At 36.4% G+C, this 21,033-nt stretch overlaps 1 protein-coding gene across 1 annotated transcript in view; it reads left to right on the forward strand.

Moving 5' to 3' along the window:
• LOC108241435 (zeta-sarcoglycan) overlaps positions 1-21,033 on the forward strand; it is a 271,208-nt gene that overhangs the window by 239,718 nt on the left and 10,457 nt on the right. Inside the window, exon 7 of the mRNA XM_017425577.3 lies at positions 12,129-12,252. Within this exon, the coding sequence (XP_017281066.1) occupies positions 12,129-12,252 (124 nt within the window). The remainder of the gene's footprint in view (positions 1-12,128; positions 12,253-21,033) is intronic.

The raw sequence follows: 21,033 nt of genomic DNA on the forward strand, positions 1-21,033 counted from the left end.
GAATCATAGGTAAAACATCTGAAGTTGTTCCCTGAGGGCACAAACTTAATTTTAAGTACTTTGATTATCAATTTATTTTCTCTGAATATTTCTGCAGACAATTTCAGCCAGTAAGCAGCAACAGATTTAAAAGTGGATAGCAGAAGTCAGACACACAGTCCAACCCATCGACTACCATCTTACGATAGAAAAAGAAAAAACAACTCCAGAATGTCACAGTCCAAATTTTTAGGTCAGTTATCACCAATAACCAGTAGTTAATAATTTGCTAAATTCTAAATTGTTAGCCTACGGGCATTTTAAATTCTGAATGAACCGAGGCAACATGAGGGACTGAAGCCATCGCTGTTGCACCGTTGAGCCGCCAAGCGAGGTGTAACAGTCAACAGGTAAGCCGGCTTTGCAGCTCAAGGATGTGACGTACAGATGATGTATGGCCCAAAAGGTACTTTAACAACCGCGACCACCTGGCAGCAGGATTTCAAAGCCTAAATAACAATAAACAGATTCAATGCCAAGGAAGAAGGTTGACGATGAAGCACAGCAAGTTTGGTTAAGCAGAAAGAGGATCACTAAACTGAGTGAACTCATCATTTTTCGAAAACGGTAAACAGCGTAGCGCTCCAACACAGCTCAGTTCCGTTAAATGCCTTTTTTTGGTCCCGCAAAGCTTGTTTTATTTATAAAATCTCACATCATGGGCCGGCATGGGCTCACTTAGTGACTTTTGAACAGACAGTTTAAAAACAAACTGTTCTTTGTGGCAATTTTTAAAAACCGTTTTGTTAAAGTGCCTAAAGACTGAATTTAGAGTGAAAGTTGTCAACTACTTCAGGATATTAATATTGTATTTAATTGTAGTGAAACCATAGGTTTATAAATAATGTCACACAGCAATCATGTTCTGTTTGTCTACTGGTCCAGGATTTATATTGTCATGTGATTATTATACAGGAAAATCCTACACATCAGTATTAGTAGCACAATAATAAGAGAGAGAGAACAGGATGAGATGACAAGCTAATCTGTCTGTCTGTCTGTCTGTCTGTCTGTCCATCTGTCCGTCCCTGAAGCATTGATATAGTGGGTGAATTATAGTGCTTTTATTTATCATCATTCTTTGAGCTGTTTAGAGGACATTAGTTTATTCTATGCACAGAAAATAACCTGAGTGGTAGTGTAGAATGGGTTCTACGTAGTAATCAGTGTACTATTAGAGTGCTTAGTGCTTTCTAGAAATAATTAGTGTACTGCAACAGTGTGTTGTGGGTATGGCCTTTGTTTGCCTGAGAGAACTGCTGTTGTTCTGTCACTGTGTTTTTCTTTGCAGATTGTTGTTTATCTTTGTTTATCACCTGCTGTTTATCATTAGTTGTTGTAGCTGTCTTGAGGGGGATATGTCTAAGCAACAACAATGAGTAAATATTCAACAGTCTTGCCATATTGCCACACATCTGTTACCATTATGACTCATATTTACACACACACTGAACAAGTGTGCGATTGTGTGTGTGTGTGTTTGGTACGTGTTGACTGCAAAGATAAACAGCTGCTAATATCAGATTTATTTTGACAAACCCAAATGTTCCTCTTTGGATGAAGATGATTAGAAAAGCCTTGAGGGGGTTTTTTGGCGAGAAAGCAGCATCACAGCAAATAAATAATACAAGAATAACAAACCAATAACAAAAACAAAAACTTCAGACAAAAATACATAAAGATGGTTATGGATTCAAATACATAAAGAGCATAAACACTCATGCCTTGTTTTTAAAATTTGAAACCTGCTGCATTTTTGTATGAAAAACATCTGAAGTGTGCTAAAAATGCTGAGAATTCAAGGCATTTAATTTACCAAAGTGATAAAGAATTGCCTTGGCACTCAGAAAGATTATCACTCTCAAGGGAGGAAAGTTAGCCACAAAAATAAGAATAGTTTGCAGAACTTGTTATTGCTAATAAATTGTTATACTACTGTGGGCAATTTAGTAATAACTAAATCATACCTAAAACACTCCCATCTGTTTAACTGGAGTTTTACGGGCAGTAAATATTTGGATCAAGATTTTTGTCTTCAAATGTTTTCATTTTTAACATGCTTAATCACATAAATTCAAAATATGTACATTTTATTCACATTTTAAGTGCAAATATTTGAACTTAAAAGACATTTGTAACAAGCAGAGCAACTCCTGAAATAGTGTTTTTCTATTTTTGGTGTTGATTGGTAAATTGGTGGGCTTGTGATTCTGACATGGGATGTTTGTGCAAATGCCTGAATCTGGATTTTCAGAAGCTCTGAAGACACTTACATCAAAAGATTTATTTATCATATGAACTCTTTTTGTGAAGACCGTAAAAACAGTCACATAGGAAGGCAATGACAGAGATGGGAATGTATTGTATTTTTTCCATCACTACACCCCTGTTTGTATTTTTTAGACTAGAAAAAGAGTGAGCACAGCGAGAATCCACTCAGGAGGTAAGGCACAATGAGGAGGGATGAGAGAAACACTGATAGGATGACTGTAGGAGGGCGGGAAATGAGGCAGAGAAATAAGGAGAAACACAAGAGTTGATCTTATCATTGTTGTCCCTGAAAAAGCTTTCGTCTTACCCTTTCAAAGCACTCTTTTTTTCTTTTTCTTTTCCTTTTGTCTCACTTCTCAAGCATTTTGTTTCTCATTTCTCCTCTTTCTGTCCACTAGAGGGAGGGATGAAGTGCAAGTATCTATTTCTTTTTCTTCACTTTCCTTCGGTCGTTCTCGCACACTGCCAGTACAAGTACATGGTTCAGGAATGTTCATTCTCTCACTCTCTCTCGGGCCATCATGGATTTTTCAGCATTCAATATTTCACTAAACATTATATCTTGTCTCTGCATATTTGAATCTAGTCTATCTCTCCCTGTATTTGCAACTGTTAAAGCCAGACACAGCTCCTTGAAATGTTTTTCACTGGTGTAGAAAATAAGTCACCCTAAAACAAAGATTGTCTTCACTTTTTAAATGTGTGCCTCTACTCACCTGCCCTTCAAGAAAATATTTTTGTTATGTGCATGTTTGACCTTTACTGAACAGCATTAAAATGCCTTTTTGGCCCAAACAGCAGTTGCTAAGTTTTTTTTTAATTCATTAAATGTGGGATCCTACAAATGCCCAAAATTATAACAGGTTTATCTTATTGGAGATCTGCTTTTGACATAAGGCACAAGGACACTGCATAAATGTTTGCGATATAATAAAAGATTTATGGAGGAAAAATATCCTGTAGAAGACCTGGAATTGTGCTTAATACAACATTTCAAATTTTCTTCTATTTTTTCCCAGTTTTTGAGTTATATAATCCAGGATTTAAATAAACAGCAAATGATCGCACTCTACTGTACTTAGTGTAGCCAAGAAAATACAAAAAGGCACACTTAATGCCACCTGCTTTGTTCTTGATATAAAGACTGACTGTGGTTGACACAATGACTGCAGCATATTACTGTGTGATTTTAAAACTGTGTGAGCTCTATGATATAACATCTTGACAGAAACCTGTGTCACATTATACAGTGTGTGATTGGTTGACTAATGATGATGAGTCCTAAAGAGACTGAACTTGTGCTACCTAAGTACCCACTAGTGCACTGGTTAACCATCATCCACTCCAGTTTCCACAGAGGTTATCCTCTGGCCTGTTCTATTTAACTTGTAAATAGATGTTTAAAAACTTTTTCTAGAAGAATTCTGGGTACAACCAGTGGTATTTGTACCATGGTTTGAGAACCATGGATTGTACACATTTCATATTAAAACATTTGCTGCGGAATTGCATGTCGCAAAGATCCAAAAAAGACATCAGTCCAAAAATAATCAAAAATTAAGGATTAATTCCGTTTTGGTGAGTTCAGCTATCAACAAATTTTATATCAGCTTGATCCCAGTATCTTGGCTGTTTTATTTACTTGTGAAATCAGTACTGTGTATTTGTGCCAATCTCATCCTTATCATGCATCTCAACAGGAATGAATAAACATAACAGCATGGCATTGGCAAGACTCGGTGAACAACAAAAACTTCATCATAATGATAATTTATGTAGCGAGAGACTGTAAAATAATTTATAAGTTCAAGTTCCAACAGCATTTCATTAAATATTAGTTCAAAATTTTTCCAGGGCCCTTAACACCACTATTATTTTCCTTTTCAGCCATTTAGATGTAAATTTGCTGCTTTGTTTAAAATATTTTTTTCTTGCAAGACCCAGGTCGGCCACTTGGTCTCACATTTGACTTTACTATACTTTGGTAAACAGAGGAGCTCTGGTTTGAGTCTGTGACTGCAAGGTGCCTTTAGATCTCGTGGGTGCAAAATAAGCCTAAATTGTCCAAATCCATTATTGATTCTGTCATGGTGTGTTTGATGTGGTGCTGGTCTTTACAACTAAACAAAACCACTTGGATCTTGTCTTACCACAGAACATTGCTCTGCAATTTGTTTAGAGGCTGCTTTGTAAACCAAAGCTGTACAGCAATGTTCATTTTAGAGATAAGAGATTTTCTGTTGGCCATCCAAGCAGGCCATGTGTGTTTAACCTGTTTTTGATGTCATGAGCAATATCATTTACAGTGGTGCTAACTGATTCCATTTTTCAGAGCATATGACTGAGGTTTGGTCGTCCACTTCTGGGAAAATTGCTAAATGTTTTCCACTTGAGAATAATTTTCTCATCATAGAATGATGGACTCCAAATTGTTTGAAAATCATCATCCTTTACCCTCTTCATACTGATGGGCAGCAGCAGTTGCTTCCCTTAGATTACTGTTTATATCACTTCTTCTTGGCACTGTGTTAACATACATTGCCTGGCAAAAGAAAAAAAAATGCCACCTGGATTTAACTAAGCAAATAGGTACGAGCCTTCTATTGGATAATTACTGCATAGGCGATTATGTTTCAGCTGGTAACAAGTTATTCAACCCCAACTGGTGCAATGAGTTGTTTCAAGGTAATAAGTAAGGCAGGTGAAGTGTTGCATCCATTGTGCCTAGTGTCTACTGTACGAGCCTGTGGGGGCAGAGCTATGATCTGGGGTTGCTGCAGTTGGTCAGGTTGAGGTTCAGCAACAGTATGTCCTCAAAAATGAGGTCACCTGACTGCCGGAATATACTGAATGACCAGGTTATTCCATCAATGGATTTTTTTCTTCCCTGATGGCACGGGCGTATTCCAAGATGACAATGCCAGGATTCATCGGGCTCAGATAGTGACAGAGTGGTTCAGGGAGCATGAGACATCATTTTCACACATGGATTGGCCACCACAGAGTCCAGACCGTAACCCCACTGAGAATCTTTGGGATGTGCTGGAGAAGGCTTTGCTCAGCGGTCAGACTCTACCATCATCAGTGCAAGATCTTGGTGAAAAATTAATGCAACACTTGATGGAAATGAATCTTGTGACATTACAGAAGCTTATCAAGACAATGCCACAGTGAATGTGTGCCATAATCAAAACTGGACAGGTAGTGTATTTCTGAATGTTGTAATGTTGTAAAGTCTAGATTAATTGTAGGACTTGCTGATGATCAGTTGATTCAGTTGATCTGGTTGATTTGATCAGAAGATCATGGGTACTAATTATCCATGCAGGACCAATACATATGAACTTTCTTTTTTGATTTTTTGGGGGCATGGGGTTAAAATTGTCTTTGTGTTTTGGCATAGTCTTTGTCAAAAATAAGCAGAAAATGTAAGTATTTTTGCTTATTTCTTATCTATTTACTTTTAATACTTGTATAAACCAGATGATTTATTTATTTTTTCTTGATGTGTAAAAGTTCAGAATTTGCAAAATATGTATTTACTTTTTAATTTTGTATCTGCATGCACAAACACAGAAACTTTTGTTTCATACTCTTTCTAAAGATATAAATGTCTAATGTATCTTAACTGTCTTCTTAATTGTTTTATATTTCTTTAAAACATCTTAAGCACTTTCTTTTCATCTTTTTGTGTACACACTACCTCGTACTAACACACCCAGACACTGTCTCGAGCTCAAAAGTGGTAGAAAAGCCACCTTCAGGTCTCCAAAAGTCAAAAATGTCTCTTTTCTTGTCTTAAGACTTCACTCAACGCATCAGTCACCAGCACTTTTTAATATTTAAAAAGTTATTTCAAGTTTTTCTTGGACTGGATCAGGCGATGGCAACAGGGGGCACTGAGGCGAATGATGAATCATTTAGCGTGAAAAGGTTAAAAGTTTGCATCCTAAATGGCAGGATAGCGATAAGGTGGTGTGGCCTTCAGCACTTCTGAAGAAGAAAAGGGCAAGATGAATGTCAACCAAGTCATCCTGGAAATATAAATCACACTAAAAACCCCAAACTTGAAAAAAATCTTTTTACAACTTCCAGCTCTACATAGAAAAAAGTCAATCTCACAACTCACTGGTGTTTAGCCAGATTATTTGATCACATCTATGTACCTTTTGCATAAACATGCTTGAAAAAAATCTCAGTGGATTTGTGATATATTTCTGACTTGACCCAGCTGGCCCTGATTTTTTTCCTTAGAGTTACAAGATCAATCATCTTTTACAGGCCAGACCTAGAATCTAATCGGGTTGTTACGTTTTGTGGAAAAGAAAACAAATTCATTGACAAAGTTCTTGTGAAAATGACAAAATGCTAAACTAAAAAGACAGTCTGTTTCATTTCTGTTCTTAGTTGTTTTATTCTGAATTGCTTACGCCTCAACCCTGCCACCCCTCACCTCCCTTCGTTTTGTCCAGAAATGTATTAAGATAAAAAGCATTTCATGTTGATGTATTCCCTTCCTACTTATCTTGTCAGGGTGGACAAATATGGACGCCGTATGAAATGGCCTTGTCGCAACTGAAGGTCAAAATGGATCTATGAGCGAGAGGAGAGAGCTGGGGATTATTGGCATAAGAGAAAGGGTGTGTGTGTGTGTGTGTGTGTGTGTGTGTGTGTGTGTCCACGCGCTGGGGGAGGTGTGGGGTTTGATGTAAGAATTGAATACAGAGAGGGAGGGGAGACAGTTTTCTCTAATAATAATGAATTGAAAAGATAACGGCTTTGTTAGACTGCGGCTATCTGCACCATGGAGGAAAAAAAAACCCTGCAAGACCCTGATCAGAAACTTTATGTGGTAGTTTGTGTGAAAATGTTTGGGTTAGGTGAGTTACTGCATTACACAAATTGTGGACTCTAGACTAAAAGTGTAAGATTTATGATCTGAATGATTTGTTTCCACCCTGGATGTTTCTGTTCTAAATTAGCTTTTTCTCTGGCTGCATTTGGAGGAATCTTATTTAATTAGCAGTTTAAGTTAATATGAACATGCTAAAAGGTTTTATTCAAACAAAAAGAAAAAATATCTTTTTTGAATGTTATCAGTAAGATTGTAAGTTACCAAGTAACTCCACGAGATGGGTTTGTGGGGTCAAAGCAGTTCATCTTCTTTCATGGCAAAGTTTCGAATGATTTCTGTGTTTGGAAAGATCAAAGTTGAAAATATGGTTACAAATCACCGCATGCATCTTTGGGTGAACATGTTATGTACATTCAGTAATATTAATTTAAACCTTTTCCAAAATAAACAAGTTGAAACACTTTTGCAGACTTTTCACCTCTTAAATGATGTTTATGGTGAGTTTATTAGCACCCTGTATTGTCTTGTTCAATTCAAAAATACTGGAACACTTAGTTATTGTGTTCTTTGCTTTCTGTTGTTATTTAAAAACTGAACACATGAAAGTTAAATTTTATCTTACTTGAATTTAGTATCAATTTTTCACATTGTGCTTGAAATCTTTTTTTTTTTGTCATTAGAAGTCAAATGTATTATTTACATTTTCAAGCATTTAATATTTACAGTTTTTTGTTTGTCATAGTTTAAACAGTCAGTTTTTGGTGCTGCTGAGGTTTTTTTACTTCTACTGGCACTTCTGTGTCCAGAGACAGCTTCGATGGACAAAAATACACACTTAAGGGCATAGGGTTCTTCAGCTTCAAGCTTTAATCTGTTGGGTTTTTTTTTCTACAACAAAGCCTAGTTTCATAATGTGCTAAATATCCCAATAGGAAAAAGTCACTTTAGCTAATCTAAATTTTCACAAAAAGGCACTTTGATCACTGTTAGATCAAGTAGAATGCACTTGTTTCTTTTAGTTAGTAAACATGTTCATTTAAATGTTTTTTAGTTAAATTTGCACACATTTGCTTTGGAATGCGCAGTTTAGCAATCCAGCAGAATATTTAAGATATGTTTGTCTGTCAGAGAGCAGCGCGAGGTTACTTAATCTGTGTAACCATAATATTGGTAGTATAGTTGATCTGATGGGCAATGTCAAAACAATATGGGTCAAAGTAATGCTTATTAAATTTGATCCCAAATGACAATTATCAGTTTCTGTATTATGTATTTTCACCGGCACACAGCTACATCAGTATAATGAGGTTCAAGGAGATTAACATAGTATATCTGTGTGTAGTAGCACATGCCATGTAGGAGATGTGAGTTTTCTACCTGAGAAGCTGCAGACATTATATGTCTCTATATGGACAGCTTAAAAAGAGGGGAAACTGAAGCAGAGGAAGTAGTAGATGGCAGGTTTTGAAAGACATTTGAGAAGTAAGTTAAAACAGGTAAAAATAAACAGGTAGAGGAATGCTGAGAGGGAGACAGCAGAATGAGAGACATATAGTAATAGATAGTCAGAACTCATGTGTGTGCTTGTCTTTCAGACCTGGGTTTAACAGGCAGAACTTCCTTGTAATTGCCTCAGTTGTCAAACTAGCAGAAGTTTCTTACATCACTCCTGAAGACTAGGACATCAAGCTTGTCCTCGCCTTTCTTTTTCTGCATATGCAAAGCTGCATCATATATCACCATCTAATTGTCTGGTGACCTGTTTGGTTGTCTGCTTGTTTCCTTCTTTGAGTCTTCTTTTCTTAACCCCTGACTGCAGCACCAAACACTGTTTTTACAGATCAATAAGTCTGAGCTGGTGAAGTGTCTGTTTCGAACACTTATTATATCACTTGGATGCTCAGTCCTGCACAGCAGCAAACCTTCCGTCACTTTTAATCCGCCTCACAACACCTTTACTTTCAACCCAGAATGAATACCACAGACACTAACACATCATTGATGGATAAAACTTGGTTGTGTTTATATTAAGGTAAAATAAATACATAATAAAAGAAATGTGTACAATTTCACAATTATGATCCAAAATTGCAAATAAAACCTTGAAAATAAAACAATATAATTTAAAAAAGATGCATAATTTAGTCTGACAATGACACTTGAATTGCATTTAAAGTTATCGGATTGAACTAAGTTTTCTATATCCTTTCAAGAACCAGCATAAATTGCTTCTCACAATGAAGCTGTTCTGTGGTAAGACAAGACACTTTGAAACTAAACCTGATAAAAATTTAGAGCAACTAGAAAAAACAATAAAAGCTATTCATTATTTTTTTATGTCCAAACATAAAAAAAAAGTCATTACCAAAAGAACGTTTTTTTTTTTGTTGTTGTTTTTGTCCCAACTCTATATTCTAGCCTAGTAAAGAGCTTTTAAAAAGGGAAGCTGTGGGCTCTCTTTTTGAACTAAGTTGTCTTTGGTCAAAACACCAGTTTTAGTTGTCTTTCTGTTCTTTTTTTTGGTCACAGTCTAAATGCATTTTAAAAGTCCAGTTGATGTTGCTTTGTGTTCCAATCACAATAGGGATTTGGGAACCAAACTGCTAAAGTGCCCTTCATCAAAACATGTCTAGAAAAGTACCCTTTTGCACTGTATTATTTGATCTCTGTTGTGAGTGTTCTATTTAATTCTTTATAACTCCCACTTTATACACTGTAATTCTGTCAACTTTGCTAAAAGCGCCCTTTATTTAATTTCATTTCCTCGCACACCCTTGGGTGAAGCACTGCGCTTATCTAACACAGCCAAGCTGTTTAATCATCTCACTTTGTTTTCGACTTTGAATCACAGACTAAGCCACTGACCCTTCACGCTCCAAGGGCACTGGCATCAACCAAGGCCAGAGCACTTCAGTGTTGTAAAGTGTAACAATTCTTTTTTTTTCTTTCCTTTTTTTTTAAGGATAGAAGTTTTCAAAAGAAAAATGAATAAATTGCCTCACAGTGAAAGCAAAATGACTCAAACTCAAAATGGATCTGTCCCCCTGCACAGAATCATTATCTGTCTATCACACAGTAAGGTAAAGTGCAGTAGGTACTGTACTTTAAATGATGAGGTTGAAAGCACAATTGAGGTTATTCAAAACACTTTAAAAAGTTCTGCTTGAAATGGTAAACTTTCTTGGATTAAATTACATTTGAATACATTAACATAGTTAAGTAAAACCTGCAAATCACATCTTGAAATAGATAGGTAGACCACAGGTATGTGTTGTCTATTTAGGAAAATAAATGATGTGGTGACAATGTTATTTCAAGGATGACAACTTCATGAACCTGTAATGCAGCAGGATCTCACTGGGCTGCAACAATTGGAGACTAGTGTGCAATTCAAAATTGCAGGTAAATTGTGAGAAAGTAGATAAAATTTCTATTGCAGTCCGAATGAATTGTAAGTGTTTGCGGCCAAGTGGCCAGCAATCCCTGTATTCGCATATGGAATGGCCAGTTTTTGAAAATCACAGATAATTTTTTGTGCATCACTCGCAAAACTGCATTCTGGGACATGCAAAAATTCAATTACCCACGTCATTTCCACTTGCTTTGTACTCAACTTAGCAGCCGCCCCCACGTCCATGGTTTAATTCGCTGGATTAGATTTTTGAAATGAATATAGGCAGATTTGGAGCAGTTTTTCAATAAATATTATTTATCATCAGTCAAGTCAAATTTATTTATATAGAACTTTTCAGCAACAAGGCGGTTCAAAGTGCTTTACATCATGAAAACACAAAAATACAGAGTCATCACACACAACAATAGCAAAAGTAAAATAAACAGCTAGGAAACTGGGATATAAAAAAGCTAAACTTAACTTATCTAAAATAATTCTACTAAGTCATACTAAAGATAAACTGAGGAAAACCAAACTAAGATATAATAAACTGATAATCTAACATAAACTAAACTAGGATTTAAAAACTTTAGCTAAACAGATTAGAGATGATACAAGCTATGATAAACTAAACTAAACTAATGGTAGAAATTTATCTAAAACACAGGCTAAGATAAGCTAAACTAAGATATAAAACAATCTTAGCATAAATAAAATCAGCTCAGTTTTTACACCTGGACTTTGGTCTTAGATGTTTTTTTGAACATGTTCACATTTCAAGCAACAGGACTGTGTGCCTCTGCAACTCACATAAAGAAATTGAGAACCACACAGCAGAAAATTTCATAAAGGGTTTAATTTATGTTAAGATCTTTTTTTCTGAATGAAATTTGAATTGTCTGTGTAAACCTTTAAGTTACTGATAACCCTATCATAGTTATAACAAAATAAAAGAATTCAAGAAAAGAACTGACCACATACCAACATGCAACTTTATACTGATAAAACTCAAGAAGTATTGATTTTAAGGGGGGGAAAAATGAGATACAGATATGCAGTGTATCCATTTCTACACCAGTAGAGCAGATGAATCAATATCACAGAAAATCCACCATGATCCTGACAAATCCTCTGCATGAAAAAGAAAACTCCAAAATTACTCTGCTTCCTAAGTAAAAAGCAGGGTAAAGTCTAAACCCAAGTTCATGTAAACGTTTGCAGGTGATCAATAGCATCTTAAATGGTTTTGAACTTTGTTTGTGGTCAATTTATTCTCAGATCTGAGGTAACAGTCGTCTGTTAATATGCTGGTGTAGATTCTCAGTTATTCAGGACATGGTAAATCCAAAAAAGGTTAAAAAAAATAAAAAAAACAACTAGACTTTTATTCTGTAGCTGAAGATGTTTCAGCTACAGAATAAAACCCCAGTTGTTTTTGTTTTTTAACCTTTTTTGGAGTCGACTGTTAGCTGACAAGTGTGTCTAAAACTGTTTATAATGCATATCTATGCTTGTGACACCTATACTCTCTGCCTCTACTATAACAAATGATTGTTTTATGATTCTCAGGCTCGAATCCCCAACTCGGACCTTGACCTTGGAGGCTCCCAGAGGGGTGGATATCAGTGCTGGAGTGGGAGACTTCACAGCTTCTTGTAGGAAAGACCTCCTTTTGCAGTCCTCAGATGGAGAGGTCAGTGCATGTTTATAATTATTGGCTTTTTGTGGTTGGGTTTTCTTTCGCAGCTGCCTGTGTTAATTCGGTGATTGTTGTATTGCTTTAATGTGAGAAAGCCATGCAGAAGTGGAGAAACTGACAATAATAGCAACATTGATGTTGAAAATTTAAAAAAACCACTGAGATGTTTGTGTTACTGAGTGTGTGGGCTTTAGACATTGCAGCACTCTATTGTAGAGGGCCAGCTTCATTAAAGTACCTTATTAGGCTAATGAGTGTTATCAATCCAAGCGACCTTGTCCTCCTTTCCTCCCCTCCTCCTCTCATCGCTACTTTCTTGCGCTCTTCAATTTGGGAGAAGTGACTTCATTAAAGCTGGTTTGATGAGGTTCCCTGTCAGTTGTTGCTGCCACTGTGTGTGTATGTGTTTGTGTGTCATTGTTAGGCTGTTATTTTACTGTCAAGCTCCTTGCGTAGCAACCTGCCACATTCGGTGAGCACCAAAGCAGACTTTGCCATTATCCCTGTGCGTGTTTGTAAGTATGTGTGTGTCAGCCTGCCATATTGCTTGTCCGCTGGAGCATAGTGTGTCATTAACTTAGTAATTAACAGAAGAATGACCCCCACCCCCCCCTTCCCAGTTCCACTCACTGTCATTGTCAGTCACACACAAACTGGCTTTTGTCACAAACACACTCTCACTGCCTTGTATGCAGTGCTGCAGTGAAAAAAAGTCAAACTTTAAAATATCTATCCACAAATCCATTTATAACTTTGAAATTATTTTATAGATATATATATATGAAGTAAACATCAATCATGTGAACATCAATCTGTCAACACAACCAACCAACAGTTATCTACCCCTTATATGGAACTAGGTCGTAAGGGGCCTAAATCTCCATACCATCCTTTTCCCAGCCAAGAGATATAGGTCCTGTTCAGACCTGGCATTAGTATGCATCTTGGCTGATCCAATCACAAGCTGACAGCACTCAACACAGGTGTGAACGAGCTCAGACGAACTGAGGATGCAGTCACATTCAAGTGTTCAGGCTTGAAAATCTCTTTTAAAAATCTATTTTATCTCAAAGTATTACTGCCACAGTTGGTCTGGGATTTATTTATTCATTTTTCCTTCGTTGTCAGAGTGCATCTTTGTTCTGGGTCACATTGGAGGATTCCTCCCACCAATACTGACCTGGCATGAATTCATATAAGCAGCAGAGTTACCCAATGAATGTTCATTCACCATTCACTCCCTCACTTTAATTGCTCGAGACAAAGCATTGTTAAAAGTAGGCACAGCTGCCAGTTATTATAAAGTAATGTGTATATCTATTTCTATACACAAACTGAAAAAAACAATTGGGGGAGGTCTAAAACATTCACAGAACTGATTTGTGGGTCTGGCACGAGTGGGGGTAGGGGGTGGAGAAGTGGAGTACAGATTAAGTTTCCCCTAAAGCATAATTTTTGTTTTGATTGTTTTTGAAGTTAAGTGTACCCATGTGGTCAGCATATTACAAGAATCTGAGCTTTCCAGCAGTATTCACCGACTTATACACAGTGCTTTTGGACACAGAGGAGTGGTGCCGAAAAGAGCTGAAACCTGCCCATGAGCTACTGAAAATGAGTTCATGTCTAATAATGATATAGTTCCGGTAGGATATGTGCATATTTGCATATAGAGCACGTCACCATGATCACTCACAAAACATTTTACTGCAAGGTTTGAACACTGGTACTTAGAGCTGATGAAGCCATCTTTACCAAGATGCCCAAACAACCTTTTATTTCAGGTATCGTAATTAACTTTTTTCATGAGAATGTCGAATCTCCTTTTCCTTTCCTTGATCTTATTTACTCTTTTCACACACAGTTAAACAACTACACAGGCCCAAATTTATATATTTTCACATTAATTGTCAGAAAAATTTGAGTAGAAATATGTTTGTTTGTAAATTAGAAATGTTTTTTCAATAATTCCCTACATTCAATTTTAGAAAATTCCTTTTGTTTTAGTAGTAATTTTCCCATAAAATGTTTCGTGAATTATTTCATAGGTTGAAGAACTATTATTTCAAAGCATACGTTGCTTAGACATAGGCCAATATGAATCATTGCTTTTCTTACTTGTCTGACTCCTTATAACTTCCCTCTTTCAAAGTCCTCTGCTTTTCACTTGGTTTTATAGCTTTTTCCTCTACTTCTTCTCATCTTTTTCCTCCTTTTCTCCTTGTCAGCCTTTCAGTCCTTCATCTCTCTATAACCCAGCTTTATCTAATTAACTTTCCACTGCCAGGGTTATACATCACTGTAGCTCTCACTTCACCAGGAGTGGGGAGGTGGATTATAATTTCTACCTTTTTTTCTGGCCTTTCTTCTTTTCTTTCTTTCCACTTTCATGTTTTTTGTCTCCCTGGTCTTTGTTCATCCATTATCTTTCTATGTTACCATTTTCTCGTCTTTGTCATCTGTGTATAAATAGATGGCTCTTTATTGATGATGAGCATTAGCATGAAGCACAATGTAATAAGGGTTGTGATGTAGACCTTTAGCAAGGCTTGATAGCATGAAAGGCTGGAGAAAAATAAGGAATCATGATGCATTGCTTCTCAACCTCTGTGCTCTTTATTTTTCCATCATCTAGAAACAGAAAGAAAACCCTCATTTCACTAACATACGATGTCATAAATCCAAGTAGGAGAGGCATTAGTGGAATGAGTAAACATATTCAGACTCAAATATAAAAGCAAATAAGAACAAATTAAAAATGATTTTGAATATACAGGTTATATGATTTTTTTTCTTGTGGGGGGGTGGCTTAGCTGGTCGTAGTAAAATACTTAGAAGAAATTTCCTTGATTCTGCAAATTTTTACTTTGTTTTGTGGAATTACTAAAATAATATGGTGGACTCAAGAATTTAAACAATTCAAAGCCGTCTTTGTGGTGATTTATTACAAGATTATTAGCAATAGACAGGTTCATACAGAGCACAAAGGACTAATTAAGTTGTGACAACATTATCAACAAAACAGGAGATTTATTCATTCTACAGCCCATGATTAGTATACAGTGACCCTCGTAACCCAATTATCTTCTGCCTCACTGTCCCAGATAGTTACATAACTCAATTTAAATGGAACATATGATCATCCTGGCCATGGCACTTTCAAAACCATATGTATGAATGTCTTTTGATAACAAATGATTTGGCAATGAAATCAAAAGCCCATGATCTAATGTTTGGGGCATGACAAAGAAGATAACCTGAAGTAAAATAATTCAACAAACCAGACAATCAAGTGTTTCATTAAATGGTTCCTTTACAGTGTTCTGCACAAGAAATTACACAATATTTAATTGTTATATTTATTTATGGTTTCAAGGGATGTAATGACATCTAGTAACATACTTACTTATAATATAGTATTTTTTGGGCAACTGTACAGTAAAATGGAATAGTACATAAAGTACATTAAATAAGCCTTTATACTGCATTACACAGAATAGGCAAGCAATGCATAAGTATTTTTTTTTCCATAAAAGCAGAAAACAGTGTTATCCATCTAAAGAAGCAAAAAAAAAAATGCATTACATCGTCACTTCAGTTCAGTTCCCCCATCTTGACCATCCACATGGCAGCAACAGAGGAGAAAACTCAATTTTAGCAAGATAAGACCTCCAGCAGAACCAGACTCAGGAAGGGTGGTCATCAGCTACAACTAAAGAAATGAGAAGGGACACAACCAAACACCGGACCAGGATTGGAAAAGATTGAAAAAGTTAATCACAGATTTAAAAAAAAACATATCGGACATAAAGAGTAAAGACAATGTGGAAAGCACGGTGAGGAAAAAGTGCTGAAGACATCATGAGATGTCCGCCAGCAGCCTACAGTGAACATGCAGACAGAACAATATTCTCTTCAACTTTATAATAAAACATCATCATGTTCTATCATGTTACATCATGGTTATTTTTGGGTAAATGCCTGATGCTTGTGCTGGGTCTGCTCTAAATATCACACTATATATTTAAATTATTTTATGACAGAAGTACTCAATGATGTAATGTCTCACAGGTTTGTTCATTATAAAATCCAATTTAAAATGGTCAATTAAGAGGGAATGTGTTACTTTTACACTCAGTAAAACACATCTGTCACCTAGGTTACATATTCAATACTACAATATCTAACATTCAGAATAATCGGTATGTTAATTTCTGACATTTTAATACACACATTAGACGTGATTTTATTGTTTTTCTCTGCTTTATGTAACACTAATTTATGACAAATACCTTGTGGATTTTATATAGCTTAGCAAAGTATGTCCTTGTTTTCACAGAACAGCCATCTTTCAAAAAATGAATGCATCCAGGTGGGGAAATATTGACTAATGAGCCAAAACTTTGGAATTTAAGAAGGCTTTTCAATACAGAGTTTGCATAAAAAAGACATAATGAGATGCTGTTTTTTTATGTTGGCAGTGGGTTTTTTTTAGACTTAATACAACAGCTTGACAATATCTAAAGTGATGATGTATTGACCTGAGCCATTATGATTTTCGTTCTCTTCATGCAACATTGAATTTGTAGCATGCAAAACTGAAAGAAAAAAAAAAAGATGAAATAAAATAAAAATAACTGCAGAGTCTGCAAAGGTCCATTTGTACAAACCCACTCTGTTCGAGAATAAATGATATCTACATTTTTCCTCTCAAAAAAACACCTTATCCAAATAATATTCCTTTTCATCTATTCTCATACACGCTTTGCTCGATCGCTGACACCATCAAATACAGAGAAGAGAGCGGATGAAGGCCAGATAGAAGGAGGATCAGATTAGTGAGAGGTGGAGAAGGATGGCAGAAAATAGATGTTTCTGTCAATTTTGCAGGAGAAAATAAAGGCACGCAGGACAGCAAAGCTTAAAGCCAAATCAATGTTGTCAGCAGCTGGCACTTAAGAAGGGGCCATTAAAGTTTAAAAAGTTTGGAAAGCAACGGTGGAATTAGGCCCAAATGGGTTAGAGGTAGGGTAGCGCTGGCTTCCATTAAAATCAAAGCCAACAAGAGCTGACAGATCCTCTTGAGTTTTGTTTTTTTTTTGTTTTGTTTTGTTTTGTTTTTCATTACTGTATCATCTACTCTCTCTCTCTCTCTCTGTCTCCATGTATCTCTTTTTATTCTACAGTCATCCTTGTTCTAGGTGTTTTCCATCCATGTAGATTTGGTTTATTCCTCTCTCTTTTGTGACCCAGAAATTGCTCTTCCCTCACCATCACTGAGGATGTTTTCATTCTGTTAATGTTCCACAGATGGCATGAGTAGCAAGAGAATTCCCGGGGGAATTTTGAGTGAGAAAACACTTGTGTAACCTGTGCAAAAGGTTTCTCTCCTATTCTCTTTTTACTGACTGACAAGATGGAAAAACACAGGAACGAGGTCAAGAACACTAATCTTGAGGAAGGCATGAGAGCCAAAACATTCATTCAATAAAGTTAAAGTAAGTGGAATACTTATGCAGCTTTCGAGTGAGACAAGGAAAAGTGCTAACAGGACCCTTTATTTCTAATTTGAAGTATTGAAAATTATGGAATGGTTTTTTTTTGTTGTTGTTGTTGTTTCTGTTGTTTTTTTACTGCATGCATTCCTTTTGAATCACCCGGTAATGCACTGGGTACAAGTGATGACAAGCAGGAAAGAGAGGACTCACCTCTTAAAACGTTTACGGTGTCATTTAACAGACGAAAACATAAACATGCAAGAGAGACAAAATATACTAGAAATCCCCTATAGTTTAACAGAGAGCCTGTAATTTATCATGTTCAGCTCATTCACTAGTTTTATTCATCACATTTGTTGTTTTGTTTACATCAGTCACACCATTTAGTCGGTATAGCCGTTGGATGTGAGTTGGTCATTCAGCCGATGCCTCAGCTGAAATGGCCAGCAAACCATGCCTGCTCGGCTAGCCGCTTTGTCACCAGCCACTGTGTTGATGGTCTCTTTAATGTTTTCTGAGTCTGGTTTGTGTGTTTAATTTTTGATTTCTCTTCAAGCTTTGTTCCTGGTGAAATGGACTACGGTTATCATGTAACTTTGATTTGAACTCTTCTTCAACTTGTCTCTTCAATGACTCATTACGTATGACTGATGTTGTTACATGTTGTAAGGCTGAGGCTTTGACACTTGCCTAGATAGTGTACAAATTTTGAGTCATGTTTGTATTGCTCCTCTTTGTTTGCAATTAAAATTTGATCAATGTTTTTAGGTGAGAGTTTTGTGTGTTTACTTCAACAAAGCTAATTCAGCACTATACTTACTTCTACTTTTTTTTTTTTGCTCATATGCGACCCATACCTCATTTTTATGATCTGAATGTCACAAATCCTTTTTTTTTTATTATATCAGACTCAGATCACTTTCACATGTGGCGCTTAATAAGACCTATATATGTAATGGTTTTAATGTTGCATTTTGCCTGACTTACATCATTGAAGTAGGGGTGTGTGGACTGATCCAAATATAGATATTATTGATGCCAACAGTGGTGTCAGATCATATGGATACTAGCATGAAGGGATCAATATCTGAATTTGTTTCTCTGCTCTACTTTCAGTCCATGTGCAACCAAAAAGGTCAAAAGTGCATATATTTTTAAAGTTCACATTTTCTCTAAAGCTTTTGCATTAATCAGAGCTATTCTGGCTCATAGTTTATATACTTAAAGTGACAGATTATTTTGTTAAATCTACAGAAAGGCTATCTCTGTACTACCTCTTGTGAAATTTTCTGAATTTTCCACCACGTTTGATTGAGTCCAGAATGTTACAAAATAACAATGGTAAACTAAACTCTACTTAACTAAAAAAAATAAATAAATAAATAAAAATTATTGTATCTGAAAGTATTACTGCCACCTTAAATTGTTTTTGAGGGTGCAGAAGACATCTTGAAGGCTTTTATTATCACATTTCCAGCTATGGAACACTTAAATTTATATCTAAAATGAGCTTCCCTCACTATGGCTGACTTCATTGAAGTAAAATCTGAGTAATTACTGAAAGTTTTCACAAAGTTAGGGCTACATTTGGGTTTTGTTGTTCATTGACACAATCCTGGGGTTTATTAAAATGTCTTAGCCGGGAGGTATTATAGCCTGGTATACTGGGAGTAGCTTTTTTTCCCTCATTGCTTGTTGTTTCACCTGGGGGTGTAAGGCAAAATGGTGAGCAAATTAGAATGCTGGCAGGAGGTAACTCCCTGTCGTACATGCCAGTGCTGATATATAAACACCCACATACAGTAGACACAAATCATACAAAGCTCTCAAAAACATGCTCTAAAATAAATAGATACAGTTGTGTACAGTATGTGGGAACAAACTCACCTCCTTACGCACAGAGAACACTCTCACATGGAAACCTACACAAAAACCAACCCAGACTCCCCAAAATGCATGTAAACACAGAAATAAATAAATACAAACAAAACACAAATTCATATAGTGAACTCTGAGCACACTTCAGCAGCTGCACCTTCATTTTCTGTCTCCATGGGTTTTCTGTTTATTTCCAAAGCTGGTTTTTATTACCCAGCTCCACTGTTTTAAAGACTCCACTTATGTGTATGTGTGTTTATAAGAGACGGATAACAGATTAGAAGATACCTGCCAATAGCTGGGAGATGTTGATGCTTTTTAAAAGGTGAGATTTGTGTCAGAAAAGTTATTAGCCTATATTTCACACTCCCTCAGGTGATTGTGGGAGATATGTTTGGGATTCTGTCAGTCTGATGCAATTTGTTCTCAGCCTCTCAATGTGTGGGATATTTGTCGGTTTCACGGGTACGTTAGTTTGTCGCAGCACCATAATTTTCCACGTGTTGTCGAATTTGCATAACTGCATGTTTGGATGCACGTGTTTCCATGTATGTATGCGCCGATGCGATACAGAAGACCAGTCTAGCACTGTTATCTTTCTTCATTCGTCTATATCTGGGTTGCTATACTTTCAGTCTCACTTCAGCCTCTGTCATTTGGTCCATTGTCAGTCCCATTCCTGCATCTGTCCATTCAACAAGCCTAATGGTCTGTGTAATACACTCAGATAGCTTCACCACCACCCACCTATTTGAGTTGTTGGAGTGTGTGTGTTCCGTGTGTGATTGTGGGGGGGAGTAGGACTAGAAAGGAAAAGAAAAAAAAAGGAGGTAAGGTTAGCTATGGCTAGACAGTCATATACTGTGTGCTTTAGTTTATATGGGCAGAATTCTTTTTGTGTTTGGTGAAATACTTCTGTTTTTGTCCTTTGAACTTGCATTATACCTTTCTATACTTCTCTCCTTTCCACTCTCAGTAACTTTAACCTCTCTGTTAAAAACTTTTAAGTCAACATTTTCCAGTTTATTTCAGTGCCTGGCAGCTCTCATGAAAGGAAGTCGTTAGATTTTGACACTAGGAAATATGCGTATTTGCTTCCTGCTGAGATGTAGATGTGAAGATCAGAGGCAATCTTTCATATGTCAGCCAACAAACATCTAACAAACTCACCCAAATTTGTTATGATTGCTTAAAACCACCACTTTTTGCAATCTGTTTGGATAAGAGACCTGTATTTTACTGCCAACATGCTCATATTCTCCCCACCCGCCCCAAGAAAGAAAACATTCAGATAATTCTACCTTTAGTCTTCACATGTTTAGTATAGTTGCACATTCTTAGGTATTGATTTTTCTAAAGTGGATATGTCCCAGCTTTAGGAATACCAAAGAGAAGAGGCCAT

Source organism: Kryptolebias marmoratus, linkage group LG3 (genome assembly GCF_001649575.2).
Source record: "Kryptolebias marmoratus isolate JLee-2015 linkage group LG3, ASM164957v2, whole genome shotgun sequence".
NCBI classification, from domain to species: Eukaryota; Metazoa; Chordata; class Actinopteri; order Cyprinodontiformes; family Rivulidae; genus Kryptolebias; species Kryptolebias marmoratus.